The sequence below is a fragment of the Fusarium oxysporum genome, chromosome I (assembly GCF_013085055.1).
Source record: "Fusarium oxysporum Fo47 chromosome I, complete sequence".
Taxonomy (NCBI): domain Eukaryota; kingdom Fungi; phylum Ascomycota; class Sordariomycetes; order Hypocreales; family Nectriaceae; genus Fusarium; species Fusarium oxysporum.
The window spans coordinates 679,977-698,947 of NC_072840.1; the positions used below are offsets into that span (position 1 = coordinate 679,977).

An 18,971-nucleotide genomic window follows, 5' to 3' on the forward strand; every position below is an offset into this window, starting at 1 on the left:
GGCCTGTAACCGCTAATACGGTGTTTCATGCCCGTAGACACGTTTCTCTGCCCCGTTCGATGCCTTGTACTGTATCCAAGGCTTGTGGTATCCAACTCCATCTGCCCACTTATGTCCCCAGTAACTTGACTTGACTTCAATCAACTCGGTCAATCTCTTCCATGAACCAATCCATGCCCTATATGTCCCATATGGTATCCATTCCCCATCTTGGGTTATTCTCTTCGAGCTCATTGGTTTGCACCATTCCCTATTCTTCCTGACATCCGCCCCAGACACAATGCCTTTGACGCCGTGATGACCCAAAAACTCCAATATATGCACATCTCTATGCCTATTCCTTAAGAAACCTATTTGCCGCTGGCGGTTTCCTTTCGAGCCGTGACAAACGTCCTATCAAAATTAGCCACGAACACACACACCAATGCCAATGTAAAAAATACTTACACTTTCCCCAAACTGCGTAGCATGGGGTCGTTAATCTCCTCTCTAACACGATCAAGCAGAGCCCGCGTCGCTTTCTCCTCCCACCCTCCGAGTCCGAATAACCTCAACGTCCAATTCTCTATACCTGGTCCAAGTCAGATTAGCGTGTGTGACTTGATGTTTCAGATCGCAAATCACCTACCGCACTCGACCATCTCCGCCAGGGCCTTGCGTTTCTGTTGGGTGACCGGATCACTTCCCCAATTCTGTATCGGTAGCCAATCTACCCGAACTCGGATGAGATCGGCCCCCAGGGTGTTTAAAATTTCAGGGACTCTGGGAATGGGATCGCAGTCGATGCCGAGCTTGATGCACATCTCTTCGAATATCTTCTCGTACTCTTTGCAGGCTGCGCCGACTTCGCCTTTTTCTCCTGATTCGGAATCAACGTGTTCAGGATCGGCGTCGAAGAAATGGGGTCGGATCTCGGCGATTTCTATCTGCCCGCCGGGGTTGAGGTGATCGTAGGCTTCGGCCAACAGAGCGTTCCAGTCACGAACACCGCCACCAGCTAGACTGCGCATGTGTATAAAATCGTATGTACGGTTCGGCCACGTTTCTGTAGCATCGGCGATTTCAAAGGTAACATTCGGAGGGACATCTTCGGGTAACAATGCGCTGCTCAAGTCGATACCGAGTATGTTGGTCTGGGGATACCGCTTGGCCATATCGCAAGCCCATATTCCCGTACCAGCACCAACATCCAATATCTCCATCGGATCCTCGGGAGTATATTGATCAAGCGGTAATTTCGAATCGGCAAGGTTACCGTTAAGACACAATTGGTAAAGCTCATGCTGGACCGTCAAGCGATGCGCTTCAGAAGCATCGTTCGGCGTGAGGAGCTGGCCAGACCCGTGGTAGGTATGTCCGTATTCGCGAATCAGGGGAAGGGTGTCTTCGGAAATAGTCGAGTAATTGGACGTCGTATCGCTATAATCGTCATCGTCCTCAGCAGGACTCACATCATCCACCGTGAGGCGATTCATCCTATGTAGCCCATCGTTTGACTGTGCCATATCGCTCTTTGAAGTCGCTGAAGAAGCTGTGATGGAAGAACGATCCGGATCGTAGCGCGACATTTGATGAGAGCTCGGTAGAAGGATCGACAAGGGGATATTAAAGCGAGATCAAGTTGGGGGCCGCCAGCTGTTTATGTACTTTGAAGAGAAAAAAGAAGATGGTATCGTGAGTTTGTTTATTAATACTGGAATATAGAAAAGGTATCGAGAACGCGTAAGGAAATATGTCTTCGACGAACATCCATGGCCAAAAGAGAGTGGGAAAGGAAGAAAGAGAGGGATTAAAGAAGGAGGGGATGAGGAGGAGAAAAGAGAAAAGGAAGACGAGAAGAGATGGAATTGATTCAGGTCGAATACGGATAGGTACAGTACAGACAAGAAGTCACAGCACAGCACAACTCCTCAATGTTGTGTTGTGTTGGCTGGAGAGGGAAAAAGAGTGGTTACCTCTACCTTGCAAAGTGGAGGAGCTTCACAAGGTAGGGTCCGGGATTGTATCTCCCTGGCAGATGATTCAAGTCAGGGCAATTTGCATACCAAACCCAGCTATAACATGGCCGCTATAGCACGGCTAGTCTAGCGTACCTAGCCTCGATACTCTAAGTCAAGTCAAGTCAAGCCAGCTGCTACACAATAATACAAGCCATATCCGTATCTCAACTCAAACTAGGTAGGGACAGAATGAAACTAGAAGCTTTCCAACCTTCCAAATACTTTTTTTACCTTTCAGCCATCGCCTTCGCCGTCCCCGTAAGCCTCAATCTTTTAACAATGGAAACACAAATTCATCATCATTCCACTACAGCACCTCAATGACCCCCCCTCTCTCTCTCTGTTAACCCCTCTGTAAGAAACATCGGCAAGTCTGGGGAAGTAAAGTTAACCGATACATATCGGCCAATTCAACAACAATAAAAAAAAAAAACCGCGGCCCGTTCTCAAAAGCTAAGCTACCCTAGCTCCCCATTGGCCCAGACCCTTTTCACTGGCAAGATTGGGATCCGGTATCTCAACAGCGGGATTGGATGGTTGCTGGGCGCTTAGGGTGAAAGGTATAATCACGGTATGCATGAGATGACGCATCCTGATGATATGACAACTATGTACTCATTCTACTGTGGTGAACCAACACTTAACTTTATCCCTCCTGCTAATCTCTTGATCTTCTCTAAGCGATGTCTGTCTCATTCCCACCATCTTCCCCCCTGACCCTGTACGGCCTCTCTTTTCCGCCCTGTCGAGGAGAAGCAAGAAAAAAATACCTAAGTAAATCACCATCAGCTTCGGAAGGCTCTGTGATGAGCTTATTTTGGCATCCTGCGTCAAGGCCTTGCTCCATGGGGGCCTGTCTACCACGAGGTTGCCTTGCCCTGCCTTGCCCGGTAGTTCAATCTCCTCTTTGCCTTGAACTCTCTTTTACGCTCATGTAACCCTGACATGGTCTCTCCCCTCTGGCCCTTGAAGAATATCATTTTTTTGCACGTCACGTCACCGGACCCTGTTTTCCGTTCCCCGGGTGGACCACGAAAGCACCTCGTGGCCCCCTTGTCTGTCATGTTCTAGACCACGTCAAGGCAAAAACGTGGCTGTCTATTCCAAATATCGATCACCATAAGAGATTCTTATTTACATGGGTCATCCAGGTTTGCAATGAGTTGAAATCTCGCCTCCTTTGGAGATCATGATGATCAAAAGTTAAGACATGAATTTTTGAATATTGTCATGCATTCCCTCGATTCAGTGGATCACATGTCATGGTGCGGCACAGCGGAAGCGGAAGCGGAACGGCTCGAGGGAACCATTGCATCTCATGTCATGTCGTGTCCGATAAGGTATGTACATACGTGTGTGATGCGATGTGATGTATTTCTGAGTCAATGGACGAGACAATCCCTTGCATTAAGCTATTCCCAAATACAACTATCTCGCCGAGATAGAGGTATCTGCTATTCAATACAACTCGGAAGTCCTTGGCAACAAGTAATTGCAGCTCACTCCCAAGACTCATCTCGCTACAATAACTCGATCCCAACCCACTCGATAAAGTCCCAAGTACTGATGTTGTTCCACACTAAAAAGATGTCCCAAATAAAATAAAATAAAAAGGTCTCAAAGATGAAGCAGAAGTAGAAAGTTGAAGTTTGACCTGATAGAGAAGAACGCCGATGCTATGACGCAACTGACAAGGCGCAACAAATGAGGGCTCAACCAGACATCCATGATGGTAGACGTGTAAGCAAGACATGCCACAAGACACACTGTAAGAACACATGCCTGCAATGAGCAAAGTATGCTGCAAAGACACGCTGTAACAACGCGTGCTGCGAGACATGCCAATTGGCCTGATAGCCAAGACCATCATCGTCCGAGGCCCAGTTTCCTTCGGATGTATGCCTTTTTTCCTTTTGTTGCCTGTCTTGAAACTGGCTCGAGAAAAGAGCCCACAAACTGCCGCCCATTTCCAGTATCCTAAATGCTTGGTCCGGTCCGGTCCCCATTACTTTCAAGGATTCCTTCTCTTGCGTAAACCTCGTGGTATCCATGCAGTCATGCTCAACGTAGGCTCCCTCGTGATGCCCATCGTCAGAAACAAGGGCTTCTCCCATGTCGCTTCGTGATAATCCATATTCAGACCTGGACACCATCAATGATGGTGCAGGCAATCGTCTCGTACTCACTCTCCAACAACATAATCGTGCACACCACACAGACTCGCCGCCTTATTGTCCTCGTCCATTAAAGAATGCAGAAATAAAAAAGGATTTTCACTAAGCATCGCTAGCCTGCCCAACCATCAAATGAATAATCCCCCTTCACTCCGGCCTCAGCGTCGTGTACATCCCCATATCCTTTGCTCAATTCTGATCGTTGCCTTCCCTGCCAATGCTGATTGCGATCTTTCCTCGTTCAGTTCTGATTGCGAACCAGACTTATCGTCGTTCTCAAATGCCGTCGTCTAGTAATATTCATGGCCGTCGGTTTCTAGTAAAGCCGACAATGCCTTGGCCGTATTCGTGTGAAAAGTCGTCGCACTAGGCAGATTCCTTTTTCGGCTTGCGTTTACTCCCGACTCTCCCATCCGTGTGCTCGTCGTCAGGATTCCACTCCTCGGGGTGAAAGTTGGGGTTGCAGTAGTGGGCTCGGTTCCAAATACTGTTCTTAAACGTGTTGGTCGTCACTTGATACGTCGATTCCGGAAAGTTGTTCTTGCCCTCGTCATAGTCGAGCTGAACAGGACTGAATCGGATGTGGTAGCTTGAAGCGCCTCGCATGGGGAGCGAATTCTGAGGTCCTGGGCCAGGCGCAGGTAGCATCGCTGGACTTGGCGCAATTGCAGAACTTCCCGATATCGAGGCCGGTGGGGTTGGGGGTTGAGGAGATGCCATGATGGGTGGTGGCTGCGGTGCCGCTACTCTCGGTGTCGTAGCAGGCAAAGGTTCAGGGAAAGATGAGATCCATGGGCTCTGTTGCACAGGCGAGAATTGTTCTGGCGCCGAACTGGCTTGAGGTGGTGCGAGCTGCGCAAGCCCTCCCATTGTGCTACTGAAGCCCGGGATGATAGACAACGCATCAAAGTTCATGGTCGAATACTGTCCGAGATCCGCTTGGTCGGTTGTGATGTTAGTGTTGTGGGTGAAGCCGCTGACACGAAGCACCTGCATGGTGGATGCTTTGTACAGGATGTCGTAGTGGTCGGGTCGGTAGAGCAGATAGATAATGGGGCCAAGTGTGCTGGCGTCTTGGGTGTTGAGTTCATCGGGCACACGGTATTGGTTGACTTGAGTACCTGCACTGCGGTCGAGGTACGCAATCTCAAGTACTAAGTTGGCAGGTCTGAGGAGGACTTCGGCCAAGGCGGACATACCGAGGTGCTCGATCTCGCGGTTGGGAATCTCGACGCATTGCCGGCAGTGAGCTTCAACACCACCTCCGTCCGTCACGAAAGGATCGTACTTGGCAGCGTTGAGCTTGAGGTATGTCCCTGTAAGTAGGCGAAGGTAGTAAATGATGTTACTTGACACAACAGGGTCGTTCCACTTGGCTTGGATCAATGAATGCACGTACAGGGGGTTGGCGACATTCTGAGCGACTTCGCGCAAGAAGTCAAACATTTCATCTGACCAGTCGTCGTAGAATGGATAGCCACCAACCGAGCCCAGCAAATGGTTCATGCTCATAAGACGTGCCACCTCGCCCTCGATCTTGGCCTGGTCCCCCGACTCAACAAGTTTCTCGAAGTAGCTGAAGCCAATTGCTATTGGTGAGATAGTTAGCGCAAGTTTGACATGTCACAAAAGTTGCCGAGACATGGGCAGTAAGTAAGCAAGCAAGCAAGGTAACGTCAAGCATGCCAAACATGTTTCATAATAGGCGGAGAGAGTCGCGGGATAAGAAGCGGGGAGTTATAGACATACCTCGCCATCCACAGTTACCGTCGCCTTGAATGGGGCGGAAGTGTGAGTAGGTTTGGGGGAGAGACTGGATCATGCGATGTTAGCGACAAGCGACAAACAGCCAACATCAACAGAAATGAAACGTACGATTGTCTTTTCGACATAGACGGGATCGGCTTTGGCATACTCGTGGGTGATGACATCGCTCGAGACTTTGTTCCCTACTGCGAGACCCTGCGAGAACGGAGGTTAGCGACGGACGACGTGAAGCAAGCAAATGACGCGCGAGCTAGAAGCGCCGGGTGAAATGGGTGCGATATACCTCAAGAACAGGTTGATAATCCTCTGCAGCAGCCTGCTGCGCGGCCATATCGTGTTGGCCTTGATCCTCCATCTTGAGCACAACAGGAGGTTGTGTTGCGTACTGCGTGTGCTGTAGAATGTCAAGCTGCTGCTGCTGTTGATGATGGTGGCTTTGCGACGGTTGCGCTAGAGTTGGCGAGGAAGAAGCTTTTGAGGTGGAGTTTTGTGAAGAGGAATAGGGCGATACAGATGGCGCGGCTGCAGTGGGGGAAGAAGACAGGTGCTGCTGTCGAGGAATTTGTTGTTGCTGCTGCTGAACAAGACGCGGTTGTTGCTGTTGCTGTGTTTGCGATTGAAGTGCATGCGACTGTGGAAGCTGTGATGATGGTGCAGGCGGGTTGTTGTAGAAGCCAGCACCTCCACCTCCAGCAGACACGGGAAAGCCAAAGTCCAGGTCTGAAGCTAGGCCATAGGACGCGAAGCTGGAGGAGGCGAAAGGTGTGGGTTGAGGTTGGAACATGCCTCTGAGGGAGAGGGAGAGAGAAAGAGAAAGAGAGGAGAAGAGAGGGTAACAAAATAGAGGAGAAGAGAAGGTAACAAAATAGAGGGTGAGTGAGCAACTAAAATCAAGGCAGAGAGTGATTCAATGCGAGGTGATAAACGGTGTTGGTGGATGAACGAACGAGAAAAAGAGGTGCACTTTCAGCTAGAAAATTGACCTTCTCTCACTGGACTTGCTTGTCATGCAAAAGTCACTCACACACTCTCTCACACACACATGAAAGACAGAACAGACAGATCATCAACTCAACTCATCACACTCAATCAAAAGAGAGGAACGGGATGGGGGGGATGGAACGGGAGGAGAAGGATGGCGTTTTTAGGTAGTGCCAAAAGCTAATGGAGAGAGAGAGAGAGAGAGCATCTGCCAGGCCAGGCCAGGACCAGGACAGGGAATACCTAGAGCAAGGTACAGTACAGTATCCGTACTTTAGCAGGCGGACAAGCCACCCGTCGGATACTGATACATAAAAATGAACTTGGATGCGAAGTGGTCTGTTCCATTCAGGGTGCCCCGGGTACCATCTCACGCTGTCAAACGCCCTGTGGATCAGAAGACGGACACCGACGTACGTTTTTCCTTCCCTTCCTCGGTAGCCGTAGGTTACAGCACGGTTCGAAAGCAAAAGCAGCCTGGGGGGTTCACTGCAGGGATTGAGACAGGGGTTCAGGGCCAGGCCAGGCCAGGCCAGGGCTAGGGATTTAGGGATAATCCACGCGCGAGCGGGTTCGATTAGCCTAGCGTGAGCATGAGCATGAGTGAGAGCGACGGGTGCACGTTCTGACGGGAACCGTACCCCTAGCTTGACACTTGGACCTCGGGAGAGCCAGGTTTGAGTCTTTTCTGACGAGAGGGGCTGTTTTTTGCACAGCGGGGTCTAGGTTTGCGGCACGGCACGGTTGAGATGAGAAGAGCAACGGTTTGATAATTAACAGGGAGATTGAAATCGTTTGAGGGGGAAACAAAAAGAAAAGAGAGCGCTAAGAATTAAATCCCCGGGAGTCTATCTGGCTTCGATGCAACCTGAACCTGGATAATGCACGACGTAAAAAAGTATCAATCAGGCTATCAGAGGTTGTTGACAAGTGAGGGCGGCTAGCAGAGTGTAGTGACGGGAATGGAGTGCAGCGAGGGTGCCAAGTTCCAGTGTGGGTGACACAGAGGCGAGGCTAGTTTCCTGTGCTCTTGTGGGAGGGTTGGATAACGAAAGCTAAGCTAATACTTGACTTGAGCCAAGACTCTTGTTGTAAGCACGATCAATGTGATACAAGAGGGGGCTAAAACGTTGAATGTCAACCTACTAGGCAGGTAAGCTCAAGTTTGTGAGTGTATGTACATATGATCCTTTCACCTGAAAAAGGCCAATCCATCCATGGTACGTCAGCTTCTTATTATCCAGAACAAGCGGTATCAAAAGTTCTCAATCACTTGCTAGACGAGACCTCGTGGCAGCATGATACATCAACACGCTGCACCTGAACCTGGGCCTGGGTGTTATAAAAGATTAGTAGGTTACAGTAACTCCAAGACTCCACTGGTGGCAGGGATTGGTGCTTTTCAACAACTCCATGACGATCTCCCGCTGACGATGGCCCTGTCAACTCTTCACAAGCAAGTTTATGATCGAAAGCTGAAAGATGCAAATGAATGAAATGATGCGCCGTTGTGCGGCACGGCATGCGAGTGAAATTTCCCATTAGTCTCTTGACCATGACGGCTAGAGCGCTTGTGGTGTAAAAACGATGGGTGAGATAGCATGGAAGCGTAGTGGAGGTAGAGAATCAAGATCGATTCGTGGTCGGGTGATTTGATTAGTTTCAACCGGGCGTGTTGTGAGCGAGAGTAATCGTAGAGCAGCCAATGTGAGAAGCAGATATTATAAGAATCCTTATGAAAGACGTTATAGAATTATGTCTGAGGTGTATGATAATACGGCCAGGTACGAAGATGAACGCCCAGAGGATGACAATGTGCCGCATCACTTGGCGTACCTGTCTGTGCCTCATTTCTATGGAACCTTCATTTATGGGAACACTCTCACCCAGCATCTAATCACATTTGTCCCTGCGATATTTTAACTTTTACGATCTTCATGTTAACGACCGTTTTTTCACCCATCCCCCGATCCAATCTTGTGGGGAGCAAGCAAGCAAGCCAATACAAAAAGCCAGCTAAGGAAAAGCCAAGCCCTGGAACGCGATCCCGCTTCTCCCCGGGAACGGGGTAAAAAGAAAATATGATACGATGCGATGCTTTCTTTTTCTTTTGAGCTGTCAAACAACCATGTGTATGTAGTATTGTTGTATATCTCAAATGCCAGCGGATAGAACAGCGCACATCGCCTACGTAGATTGGTTGCGGAAGACGGGCCGTACGCGGACGGGAACGGGAAGCTTAACGTCAGGGAAAGCAGAAACTCTCCGCGGAAGAGTGTGTTTACATTGTTTACGACGGCAAGGTCAAATTTTGAGTTGTTTGTCGAATGAGTGAAGTAATATCTCATGCATGGAACTTGCTACAGAGTTTTTCTCGACGTGTTAGAGAATGTCACTGTCTTTGTCAAAGTGGCGATGAGAGAGCTGCGAAAGTGTGTGCCTGGACCCCTGTTATTTTGATGAGGGTGGCTTGGGGGGTGACTGTCGACTAACCAGAGCAGGCCCCCATATCAATGACCACTACAGCGAGTGAGTGAGTGAGTGATCTGCTTGTGGATAAGCCCAAGAGCGAGCTACTGCCAGGTCCCTTTGTCTAGTATAGTAGATACAAATCTGCTCTAGTCGAGCAAAGGAAAGTCAAAAAAAGCCGAGTACTGCAATCAAAATCTCAAATCTCAAAGGTCTAGCGGTGATGGTGGTGCGCACGGTCCCTCAGGAATCGAAGCTATCAATTGGTTCATGTAACCCCCAGAGACATGGTTGGGCCAAACAATGGACGATGATTATGCAGCATGTGCTGGGATCTTTGCTTGACCTTCTCGATGTGAACACGGCAATTGAGCTGAAGACACTGACAGAGGTAGATGATTTTACATACTGAGGAGGTATATATCTCGGTATCATATGAAAATAAAATATCGGATGTCGCTTCCGATGCGTGCTAACGAAAGTGTCTTGACGCTAGCTCAGCGCGATCAAATAAGCCACGATCTGACAGTCTCGACTCAAACCGCACTCTAAATCCACATCACATACCGAATCAAAAGGCCAAGTCACATATCACGATCCATCAAATCAAGACTCAGAATAAAAAAAGCAATTCTCAAAATCCTTCCCGTGTTTTTCAACACCGGGTCCACGGTCCTCACGCAGTATCCGCGCCTCCCTCCCGCCTCCAACACTCGCAATTCACCTGTGATTCAGCGGCAAACAACTAAGCAAACAGAAACACTTCCACCATACAGACACTTTCAACTTGTAAATGCCTCTCTGCACACCTCGCAAGGTCAACCAGCAACGGCCCGATGTACCATCACGACGCCGCTCCCTTGCTCTGTGCTTCCCATATCTTGCTGTACTAGTTTTTGATCAGAGAAAAATATCTCGTATTGTATCTCCCCAATCTAGATGTGTCTACCGTTGAATTCGGAAGGTTGGACACGTTCCGTTATGCAGCTATCCGTGACGATTCAGCATCATGACCATACCTTGCGGCCTCACTTCACACTTCACTTCCATGTGTGTTACACTCCCCCCCAACGGCATCTAACGGGAAGTCTCTTTTTAGAAATTTTCTTGTGAGAAGCAAACAGTGAAATCCATGTGAGCCAAGACAGATCAGCCGCAACCTGTGAAATGATAAGCCGCTTTGCCCCTCGCAGCTCCCCAAGTCCCGTCTTGTGTAACCACTCGACGTTGCATCGCTTGTCTAATGATGGTCAGTGATCTTAGCTTGGTCTTGTTTTTTCTTTTATTTTGCCCCTACTACTGCATCATAGACTAGGTAGCCTTGGAATTAGATCAGCGCAGCAGGCTTACATATGTCAAGACTAAAGATCAGGTGAGGCAAAGGATGCCTGCACAACTGCCGAGCATCAGGCTGTCGATTACTACTGAGACATCAGGCTATGGGCATCTGACTATGAGGTCGTTGTTTATATTGAATAACATTACTCGTCACTCGCTTTTGCTACACGAGACATGGGGATCAAGACCGAATACGGCGTCACTTCGGCCCTCGTCCCTTCTGCACATCTTTCTCGTCATCTCTCTCTGAAACAACTGGTCCGTAGTCGATGCCGCTACCCGTCTGGTGCGACGAGGAATCACCGTTGCCAGTGGCCTCGTACTATGCGAGATCCCGTCGAAGCATCTCCAAACGCGGATGCACCCGCAGGAAAACTGCAACAGCATCTTACTTTCTCGATCCAGCAAAAAGACCTGGGGGTTGAAACAGGAAACACCAACAAAGAGGCTTTCCTGGTCTGCGGATATCCCCGGGGCTATGTTAACGATCACACAGTAGAATTCATTCCCTGGCCGCTCTCTCAGGCCCATGGCGCCGCAGCCAACTTCCCCTTCTTCCCGCGATGTTGGGCAGCCGCCCTATGGCTTCCCTTCCCCAATGGAATGCCTGACACATCCATTATTTGCTCGTCCGCTGCGGAATGCTCACTGTTACGGAATCCATCTCCGTCTCTGAAAATAGCACCAAACAGCTCCGAAATAGACGACGTGAGTCCCTGGAGAGCTGCAATGCGCTCGGTGTCTGCGTCAGAGGTGATCTGCAGGAGACCCTCTTGTTGGTTGACTCGACCGTTGATCTTGCCGTCAATGATCAAGAAGCCCAGAATATCTTGTACTTCGGGCTCGGAGATCTTGAGCTGCTTGGCGATCCAAGATAGCTTCATGCGTGTGTAAGGAGCGATGAGCTTTACAACACCCTTAGTTCGCATGTTTCGCGTGACTTCATCGATGTTCTCGGCAATGAATGGATCATCTAGGATGTCCTGGTTACGCTGCAGGACCTTCTCGTACGCGTGTACATCATCTCGCTGGTAAGCGTCGACAAGATCTGTCATGGCGGAGATTCGTGGATCTGTCTTGTAGGGCTTGGTCTCCTGCGAATCGAAAGGGTTGATGTCGGACTTCATCAACATGGTCGTCAATAGCAGATACTTGAGAACCTGGATTCGCTGGAGAGAACCTGCTTCGTCGTAGTTACGGAACGATTCGAAAAAGTCGCTCTGAGCTTCCTTCCAGTTCTCTTCGCTCATGTGCATCTTTCCACCACACTCTCTGATGATGCCCATGATTCTGGGATGTGGTACCGCGGATTTGACTTTGAGAGCTCTTTGATACAGGGCCTTGAGTTGCTTATTGTTCTTGGTCTCTGCAAACATTTGGATCTCAAGTGCGTAAATCTCGAGTGAATATGTGCCCTTGCTAGGGTCGTCGGTTCCATCTTCTTGCTGACAGGTCTTGTGGAGCTCTCGGAGCTTCTTTGACACAGCGCCGTACTCCTTTCGGTCGAGAAGTAACTTTGCCAGCTTGATGTTGGTCTTGAGCCACAGGCGCTCGTTGTTGGTGCTCTGGAAGCTCTGCAGCGTGAGGGAGTAGAATTGCTCCATACACTTCACTGCCTCTGGGCCATCCGCTCCCTTTTCGATGTAGTCGAGCATGTTGTTGATGGACTTCTCGGAGTAGTTGCGCGTAACGGCCGACTTGACGTAGGTGAGGAGTTCAGCGTAATGTTCAGCAGCCTACTCTTGTCAGCAATGTCCTTAATTTGGCCAGCGAAAAGTTCTACCTTGTCATATTGGCCCAGCTTGAACTCGAGCTTTATGGCCTGCTTCACACCTTTGAAGCCCCATTCTCCTTTCTCTTCTTCGAGTGGCGGAATGCCCAGGAATTCTGCGATCGCATCTTCGGGGTCTGACAGCTTGAGTTGCTTGGCGTTGTAGTATTTGTTTTCGATATCGACATCGGCGGTCTCTTCGTCATCGTCTTCTTCGTACTCGAAGTCGTACCTGGGCGTAATTAGTGATGCACTGCGTATGCGCGGCTGAGCTTGCGTACTGCTCCTCATCCGACTCCTGCATGAAATCCTCGTCGTCCGACATGGTGAACGAGGTGTGGTCAAGCGATCAAACAATATTATCTGTGAAAATTGGGACGCAAAAAGGCTTAGTCGGGTCGGAAGCTTGAGGGATGTCAGACAGAGTAATTATTGAGGTAGATGAATGATGAACGTTGATTGAAGGTTAACTTCCAGAAGCTGGGGTGGAGCAGGCAACCGCGGGGCCGCTTATCGATAAGGTGGAGCTTCAGTGCAACACCAAGGCTTGCCTCGCAGTGAGATATCTACATGTGCAATTATCAAATACTTAACAATTACTTGCTTATATATTGCAATGTCTAAAGTATTCTAAAAAACTAATGAAACATCATAAGGTCGCGTAATTCCAGACTCCCTTGTTGTCTCGTGTATCCCAGCGAGCGCTGAGCTCAACCATCGTGGGCTTGCGCAACACCAGAAGTTGGTAGCTTCACTATAAACAGCATTACAGCTGTCGCCATCGCCATGAGACTGGTCACCAAAAACGGCAACCCCATCCACTGACCGCCCAACTCAAAACCACGACCCAAGAGCCAGCTCATTGCGGGCGCAGTCAACCCCATGATGACTTCAATAAGAGAGATGGTAGTGTTCAAGGTAGCGATGGTATGCGGTTCAACCAGAGCATTGATCAAGGCTCTGCTGAGCGCCACGAAAGAGTTTCCGACACTGACAGTGATGAGGGAAATGACAAACAACCATGGGACTGAAGCAAGACCCATCAGCAAACATCCGGCTGCCATGATTGTGATGGCGATGCGCGCAAGGAGTAAATCTCTAGCAACGGGGCGTGATTTGTAACGACGACTCTTGTTGAGGAAGTCGGATGTCACGGGCAGAATTATGAGGTAGCACACCACTGTTGCTACAATGCCAATTGTCGAGATGTATGTTGCCTGTCGAAATGTTAGGGGATGGAACGTAGTGTTGATGAAGAGACTGACCTTTGACCATGACCAATCGAAACGTTTGCTCATGTACTGCAACAACACTCCCGTAAGTACAGTCCGAACCGGGAAGAAGAATGCAATAGCTAGCATGAGCATCATAATGCTCTTTGACGCGAAGATGAAGCGCCAAACATGCTGCATATCATTCTGGATACTGAACCAAGCCTGTTTCAACACATTATGCTTGCTCAAAGAAACACCATGAAGTTGTTCATTCTCATGCTCTTCATTGTGTCTCTTATCATCCTTGCGTCGAAGATGCATTGTCTCAGGGATGAGAAGAATGCACATCGTTCCGAAGACCATGAAACCAAAGCCAATCCACATGGACAACCAGGGGTCGAATTGGAGGAGCCATGCCGAAATCGGATTGAAGATGACGTTGAAGATTAAGACTAGAGCGACGAGACGGAAGAACATGTCTGTTCGTTTGGAGACAGGGACGACGTCGGCGACGATGGTGTAGACCATCGCAACGGCCATTTGACCTCCACCACCGATGAGGAAAAAGATACTTCCACCGAGGATTGCCCAGATGGAGAATATGTTTGGGAATGATACTGATATAGTGAGTATGCGTCACAACACGGGACAAATGAGCACTTACAGACTAACAAGAGCCAAGCTGTTGAAAGACAGCATCCAAGCATTGCCAGAAACAGAACAAGCCGTCTTCCATATTTATCAGCAACGATACCATATGGGAACTGCGTTAAGATTGCTAGCGCATGTAAGCGAATATCCTTCAATATTACTTGATTCACTTACGGACTCCCATCTCGAAGGCCTGCTCCCATCCCTGGACCATAGCCAGAGTCTTCTGAACAGGACTATCTTTGCAGCGATAGTCGTCTGTATCGAATGCGCCGATTAGATGATCGGGATAGTGCTGTCGACAAATAATATCCTCAGCGATCTTTTTGGTCGGAGGATTCATGATGAACTGGCTCACTTCGACCATGAGAAGAGCCAGCATGCCCATAGCCAAAGCGCGTCGTCTCAGCGATTTCGACGGCTCATCATCTTCCTCTCTGCCACTTGGCAACAAAGGCGACTGTTCCGTCGGCCCTTCATCCCTCTCAATCCCATGATTGCTCTCAACATCCGTGTCATAGACGTTATCGTCCGTAAGTTTCGTTTGCGCCGCCATGTTTCACGACGCGCTAAAAGTACTTCAAGGAGTGAATACCGCGACCCTTGAGAAATCGCAGGTCAGACCAGAGTATTATAACATATTAAAAAAGAATGACGATGATAAGAGAAAAGGGAAAAGGAAACGCGCCATCACAGGATTCAAGTTTAGGTTGTCCCTGGAACTTTTGCGACAAATCGTTGCAAGGTAATTGGTCCAGAACACGGTGACGTCTTTGCTGACCTGGAGAGATTACTCCGCCTTATCGTGACGCTGACCAATGAGGAGCTGGCCCTGAAACAAGTTGGCTTAATTGAGGCGGACACGCAAGCAATACCACGAGGTGCTTACGACTGTCCTTTGCAAGCAGAGATTAGATTGGGGTTAAGGTTCTTTGATAGGAAGGTCTTAACTCAATTCGCAGTGATTATGGACACGTCTTGTTGAGTGCAAACGTATGTCCTACGATTGCTTACTCTGCGTCCCCAGACTTGACAATACAGCCAGTTTGACAACAAATGCGGGGAGACTCGGCCGAGGGTGTCCGGGGGCTTGGATCGGCGATCTGATGACATTACTGGGTCTCGGTCCGGAGCGGATCCCGTGGACACCGTTGACGGGCCCGACGCGGTCGGTAGCCCACTTGGTTCAGCCTGATAAGGCGGCGTCGAGGTTCATAGGGCAATTCCCGCGACTTTACGAATACTCCATATTCGGACTGTCAATACATGCGTGGATCTTGATCAGTAGATGGTTGGCTACTGCATATTGGCCCCGATCTCTGGCCTCGATCTCAAGATTCATCGCCAGTCGCGATATCAAGAGAACGATAGCGAGGGTGTCAGTCTTCGCAATGGCAGACTGTTTCCAGATACCGTGTCTTGCGATTGTGCTGAAGCAAGAGGTCGCATTGCCCTCTTGCGTTGCAGAAAATGATCCTGGTCAGGGCGCTAACCACCTGCAATATCCACCACCAGCCAGGCATTGAATGAAAACATTGCTTCCTCGACTTCACCGAACTTCAGGCAGGCTCCTTAGCCCGCCGATCTACCTAAATTGACCCAATGGCTGCCAAAGATCCAGAGTTTCAGACTCAATGTCTTGATCTCATTCGTGGGATCAAAGCCGCGCATGAGAAGCAGAATGATCTCCTTGAGAAATTGGTGACGCTCATGGCTGCTCCTACAATTGAACTCAAGCCAGCACATCAATGCGAAGAGTATGACGAGAATGCCACTGGCGAACCTCTCGTGCAGGATGACGAAGTCAAGTTCGAGAAAGTAGTGTCATCAAATGATCTCAGCGTTACAGCGCAACAAGATACAAACTTGGACAACATCCTCCGCTTCGCATCCCATTCTTACAAGAAAAGGCTACAGCTCTTTGAAACTGGTCAAGATGGTCCACAGCCATTCCTCCTCAGTTCTCAACTACCTCCCTCACAATCTTCGTACACACTACCCCAGCAGTTAGAGTACATTCCGCGACCCCCAGAGGATGGAGACGTCGTTGTCAATGCCACTCGAACTTGGAACTACTGTATGTGACCTTGTGCATTACCACACCCTAATTGACAATTCGTTTGAACAGGGTATCCACGCGATTGGGAGACACATTGGTCCAGAAATAAATCCATCAGCCCGGTGCCAGACTTCATGCCGCCATGGCAGCTTACCCGCGGAGAAAATGAGAAGTGGTATCACATCGACGACATAGACTTGGAGTTTCCCCTGACCGCACCAGATACACTACCACCAGTGGTCGGAACATACTTCGAAGTCCCTTACTCTTTCTTTCCGGGACTGCGTAATCTGAACATGGCTTACACGCGCCGTCAAGGTATCACGTATGGTGGCTCGGGTGACTACTTGATCGAGACTGCACTTACCGAAGCACATCGATACAAGATTCGTCAGTCCCTTGGGGACTTTTACGCTGTGCCTCAGGATGGTCGACTTCCTCTATCGTTTCATACGAGCGAACTTCGCATGCAAGTTCGTCATCGACGGACTCGTAATGATATCGATCGCAGTCTTAATAAATATCTCGAGCCCACGCGTGAGCTACTTAGTAAGCTTCATTGGTTTAGTATCATTGACCTCACAGCACCTGGGGGCTCTCAAAACGCGGTATATAGTCTGCGAACCAAATCATCACCGTTCCAACATGATTCACTGCCATCTCGTGTTGAGGGGCCGCCTTGTTGGGAGATGATCCAACCGGCGCTTCAAAGAGAGGGGAATGGGTTTGTGTCATACCCATCAGTCATACAAGATCATCCAACTCAGCCGATCCATCGCGAAGGCAGATGGTGTCGCGTCATTCAGCTTGACGGCCTTGCAAACATCACTGCTGGTCTTATGGAGGAAAAGTGCACCCGGTATAACTCGATGACCGTCTGGAAGCTTCTCTTCCAAGATAACCAGCTGAATTCAAGTAAGGGCCGTGCATTTCGTGCTACGATGAATCAGCATCTACTCTGCAGGCCGTCTGCAAAGGACCTGCACGGCTCCGAAAACGTCCCGTGGAGGTCATTTCACATTTCGTGGTATCAGCTCTGTACACAGCCCACCGATGCGGCTGTCAAGCAATCGACCTGGAACTACGGACGTCTTTACGGAGAAAAAGGGCCGTATATCAAACAACAGGCTTTTACTTTGGGGTGTGCTTATCAAGAGCTTCACGGGTCTGGTGCCAAGCGTGACTCTTTCTGGACAGTCTTGGTCATGAAGCCGTCTGCTGCTGATTTTGATCCATATGATGTCCATAAAGTCCCACGTCGAACATACCCGCCCCAGAGTGATGGGCGCCAATATCGTTCAGAAGATATCATCCTCGATGCTATCCGAACGAGTCTACAAAAAGCAGCTAATGCATGGAGTCGAATGCAAGTAGCCCTTGACGCAATCGTCGATCATGATCCTCTATTTCTCGACCCCGTTCAGCATGACAATCTCTTATTTGACGACGATACGTTCTCAAGATCGAGGCAATACTTTTGGATCGTCAGTTGCCTTGAGTCTTTTCTTATTCTTATCGATGACGCTATAGAGGAATGGAGGAGGTTTCGTGCAGATTGGCCTCATATGATTATGGAGATTGATCCAGCGGAAGAGTCACGAACGGAAGAAACACCGGAGGCGTTGACGCGAAGAGTTGTGGGTGAGATTGAGGCGCAGGTCGATCGATTGAGGATCATATTTGCTCGTTTTGAGGCAAGTCGTGACAAGACTAAAGCTCTCAGAGAAGGCGTACGTATCCCTCAGCCGCTAGGCTCTACGTACTAACGTATCTCGCACAGCTCTTCAGTGCCAGCGGAGTAATCGAAAGTCGTGTCTCAACTCGTCTCGGCGAGAACGTGAAACTCCTTACATACGTCAGCATCTTCTACCTACCACTAAGTTTCTGCGTCGCTCTCTGGAGTATAAACGAAGGCTATCCCCGGCCAATGCTAGCCTTAACATCAGTTCTTGTCGCAGCTGTGACGTTCATCGTCGTAGCTAACATGAGAAACATGGCTTCCGTATGTGCTATCGCATATCGCGGTGTTAAAAGACGAATTGTTAGACGAATGCATGGGAGTGAGGACGAGAAATGGGTTAAGAGAGCAACGGCTTTTGAGAGCTATAGACCGGAGCGGAGGGAGGTTGAACCGTCGGAGTGGTATATATTATACTTCTTCATATACTCCATGTTCAGCCAGGCAGCTTCATGGATGAAGAAGCAGAGACGGAAAGTGAGGAATTTGTTTCGTTCGTCAGAGAGAGAAACAACTCCTGTCAAACAGAGTCCAGTGGTGGGAAGTGAACCATGGGCAACTCCAAGCTCGTGGTGAGCTGGCAAGGTGAGGCACGAAAGCTTAGGACCTCGATCCTAAGAAATAAAAAGACTTAGGTAAAGTTAGTATCGATTTAATAGATCTTAGCTTAGATATTTTCTGACACCTCAGTTCGATCAACACCAAAAGTTTTCTTGCTCCCTGGAGGTTAGACCTCTCTCCGCATCCGTAGGCCGTCGAGATCTTTCTGGAAAAGGTTTTCCTTTATCCTTGTTTCATATTGTCAACAC

At 49.2% G+C, this 18,971-nt stretch overlaps 5 protein-coding genes across 5 annotated transcripts; 1 reads left to right on the top strand and 4 right to left on the bottom strand.

Annotated features, from left to right (window-relative positions):
• Positions 1–161: 161 nt before the first annotated feature.
• FOBCDRAFT_217 (S-adenosyl-L-methionine-dependent methyltransferase) lies at positions 162–1,905 on the bottom strand. The gene is made up of 3 exons (XM_031180530.3): positions 629–1,905; positions 448–571; positions 162–393 (listed from the first exon to the last, which is right to left on the bottom strand). The coding sequence occupies exons 1-3, from the start codon at positions 1,566–1,568 to the stop codon at positions 351–353; spliced, it is 1,107 nt and encodes a 368-aa protein (XP_031041298.2). The 5' UTR covers positions 1,569–1,905; the 3' UTR covers positions 162–350.
• A 2,441-nt stretch (positions 1,906–4,346) lies between these two features.
• Positions 4,347–6,854, bottom strand: FOBCDRAFT_229 (peptidase C65 Otubain-domain-containing protein). Its single transcript, XM_054702645.2, has 4 exons — positions 6,225–6,854; positions 6,050–6,136; positions 5,924–5,987; positions 4,347–5,763 (listed from the first exon to the last, which is right to left on the bottom strand). The coding sequence occupies exons 1-4, from the start codon at positions 6,723–6,725 to the stop codon at positions 4,541–4,543; spliced, it is 1,875 nt and encodes a 624-aa protein (XP_054558620.1). The 5' UTR covers positions 6,726–6,854; the 3' UTR covers positions 4,347–4,540.
• Positions 6,855–10,855: 4,001 nt separating this feature from the next.
• On the bottom strand, positions 10,856–12,948 carry FOBCDRAFT_243 (PCI domain-containing protein). The gene is made up of 3 exons (XM_031180535.3): positions 12,782–12,948; positions 12,513–12,732; positions 10,856–12,465 (listed from the first exon to the last, which is right to left on the bottom strand). The coding sequence occupies exons 1-3, from the start codon at positions 12,823–12,825 to the stop codon at positions 11,251–11,253; spliced, it is 1,479 nt and encodes a 492-aa protein (XP_031041303.1). The 5' UTR covers positions 12,826–12,948; the 3' UTR covers positions 10,856–11,250.
• Positions 12,949–13,087: 139 nt separating this feature from the next.
• Positions 13,088–15,093, bottom strand: FOBCDRAFT_254939 (major facilitator superfamily domain-containing protein). The gene is made up of 4 exons (XM_031180537.3): positions 14,540–15,093; positions 14,379–14,492; positions 13,766–14,331; positions 13,088–13,717 (listed from the first exon to the last, which is right to left on the bottom strand). Exons 1-4 carry the CDS (start codon positions 14,919–14,921, stop codon positions 13,211–13,213), a joined length of 1,569 nt encoding a protein of 522 aa, XP_031041305.1. The 5' UTR covers positions 14,922–15,093; the 3' UTR covers positions 13,088–13,210.
• A 799-nt stretch (positions 15,094–15,892) lies between these two features.
• FOBCDRAFT_313384 (uncharacterized protein) lies at positions 15,893–18,750 on the top strand. The gene is made up of 3 exons (XM_031180538.3): positions 15,893–16,442; positions 16,494–18,154; positions 18,205–18,750. The coding sequence occupies exons 1-3, from the start codon at positions 15,968–15,970 to the stop codon at positions 18,736–18,738; spliced, it is 2,670 nt and encodes an 889-aa protein (XP_031041306.2). The 5' UTR covers positions 15,893–15,967; the 3' UTR covers positions 18,739–18,750.
• The last annotated feature ends 221 nt before the right edge of the window (positions 18,751–18,971 follow it).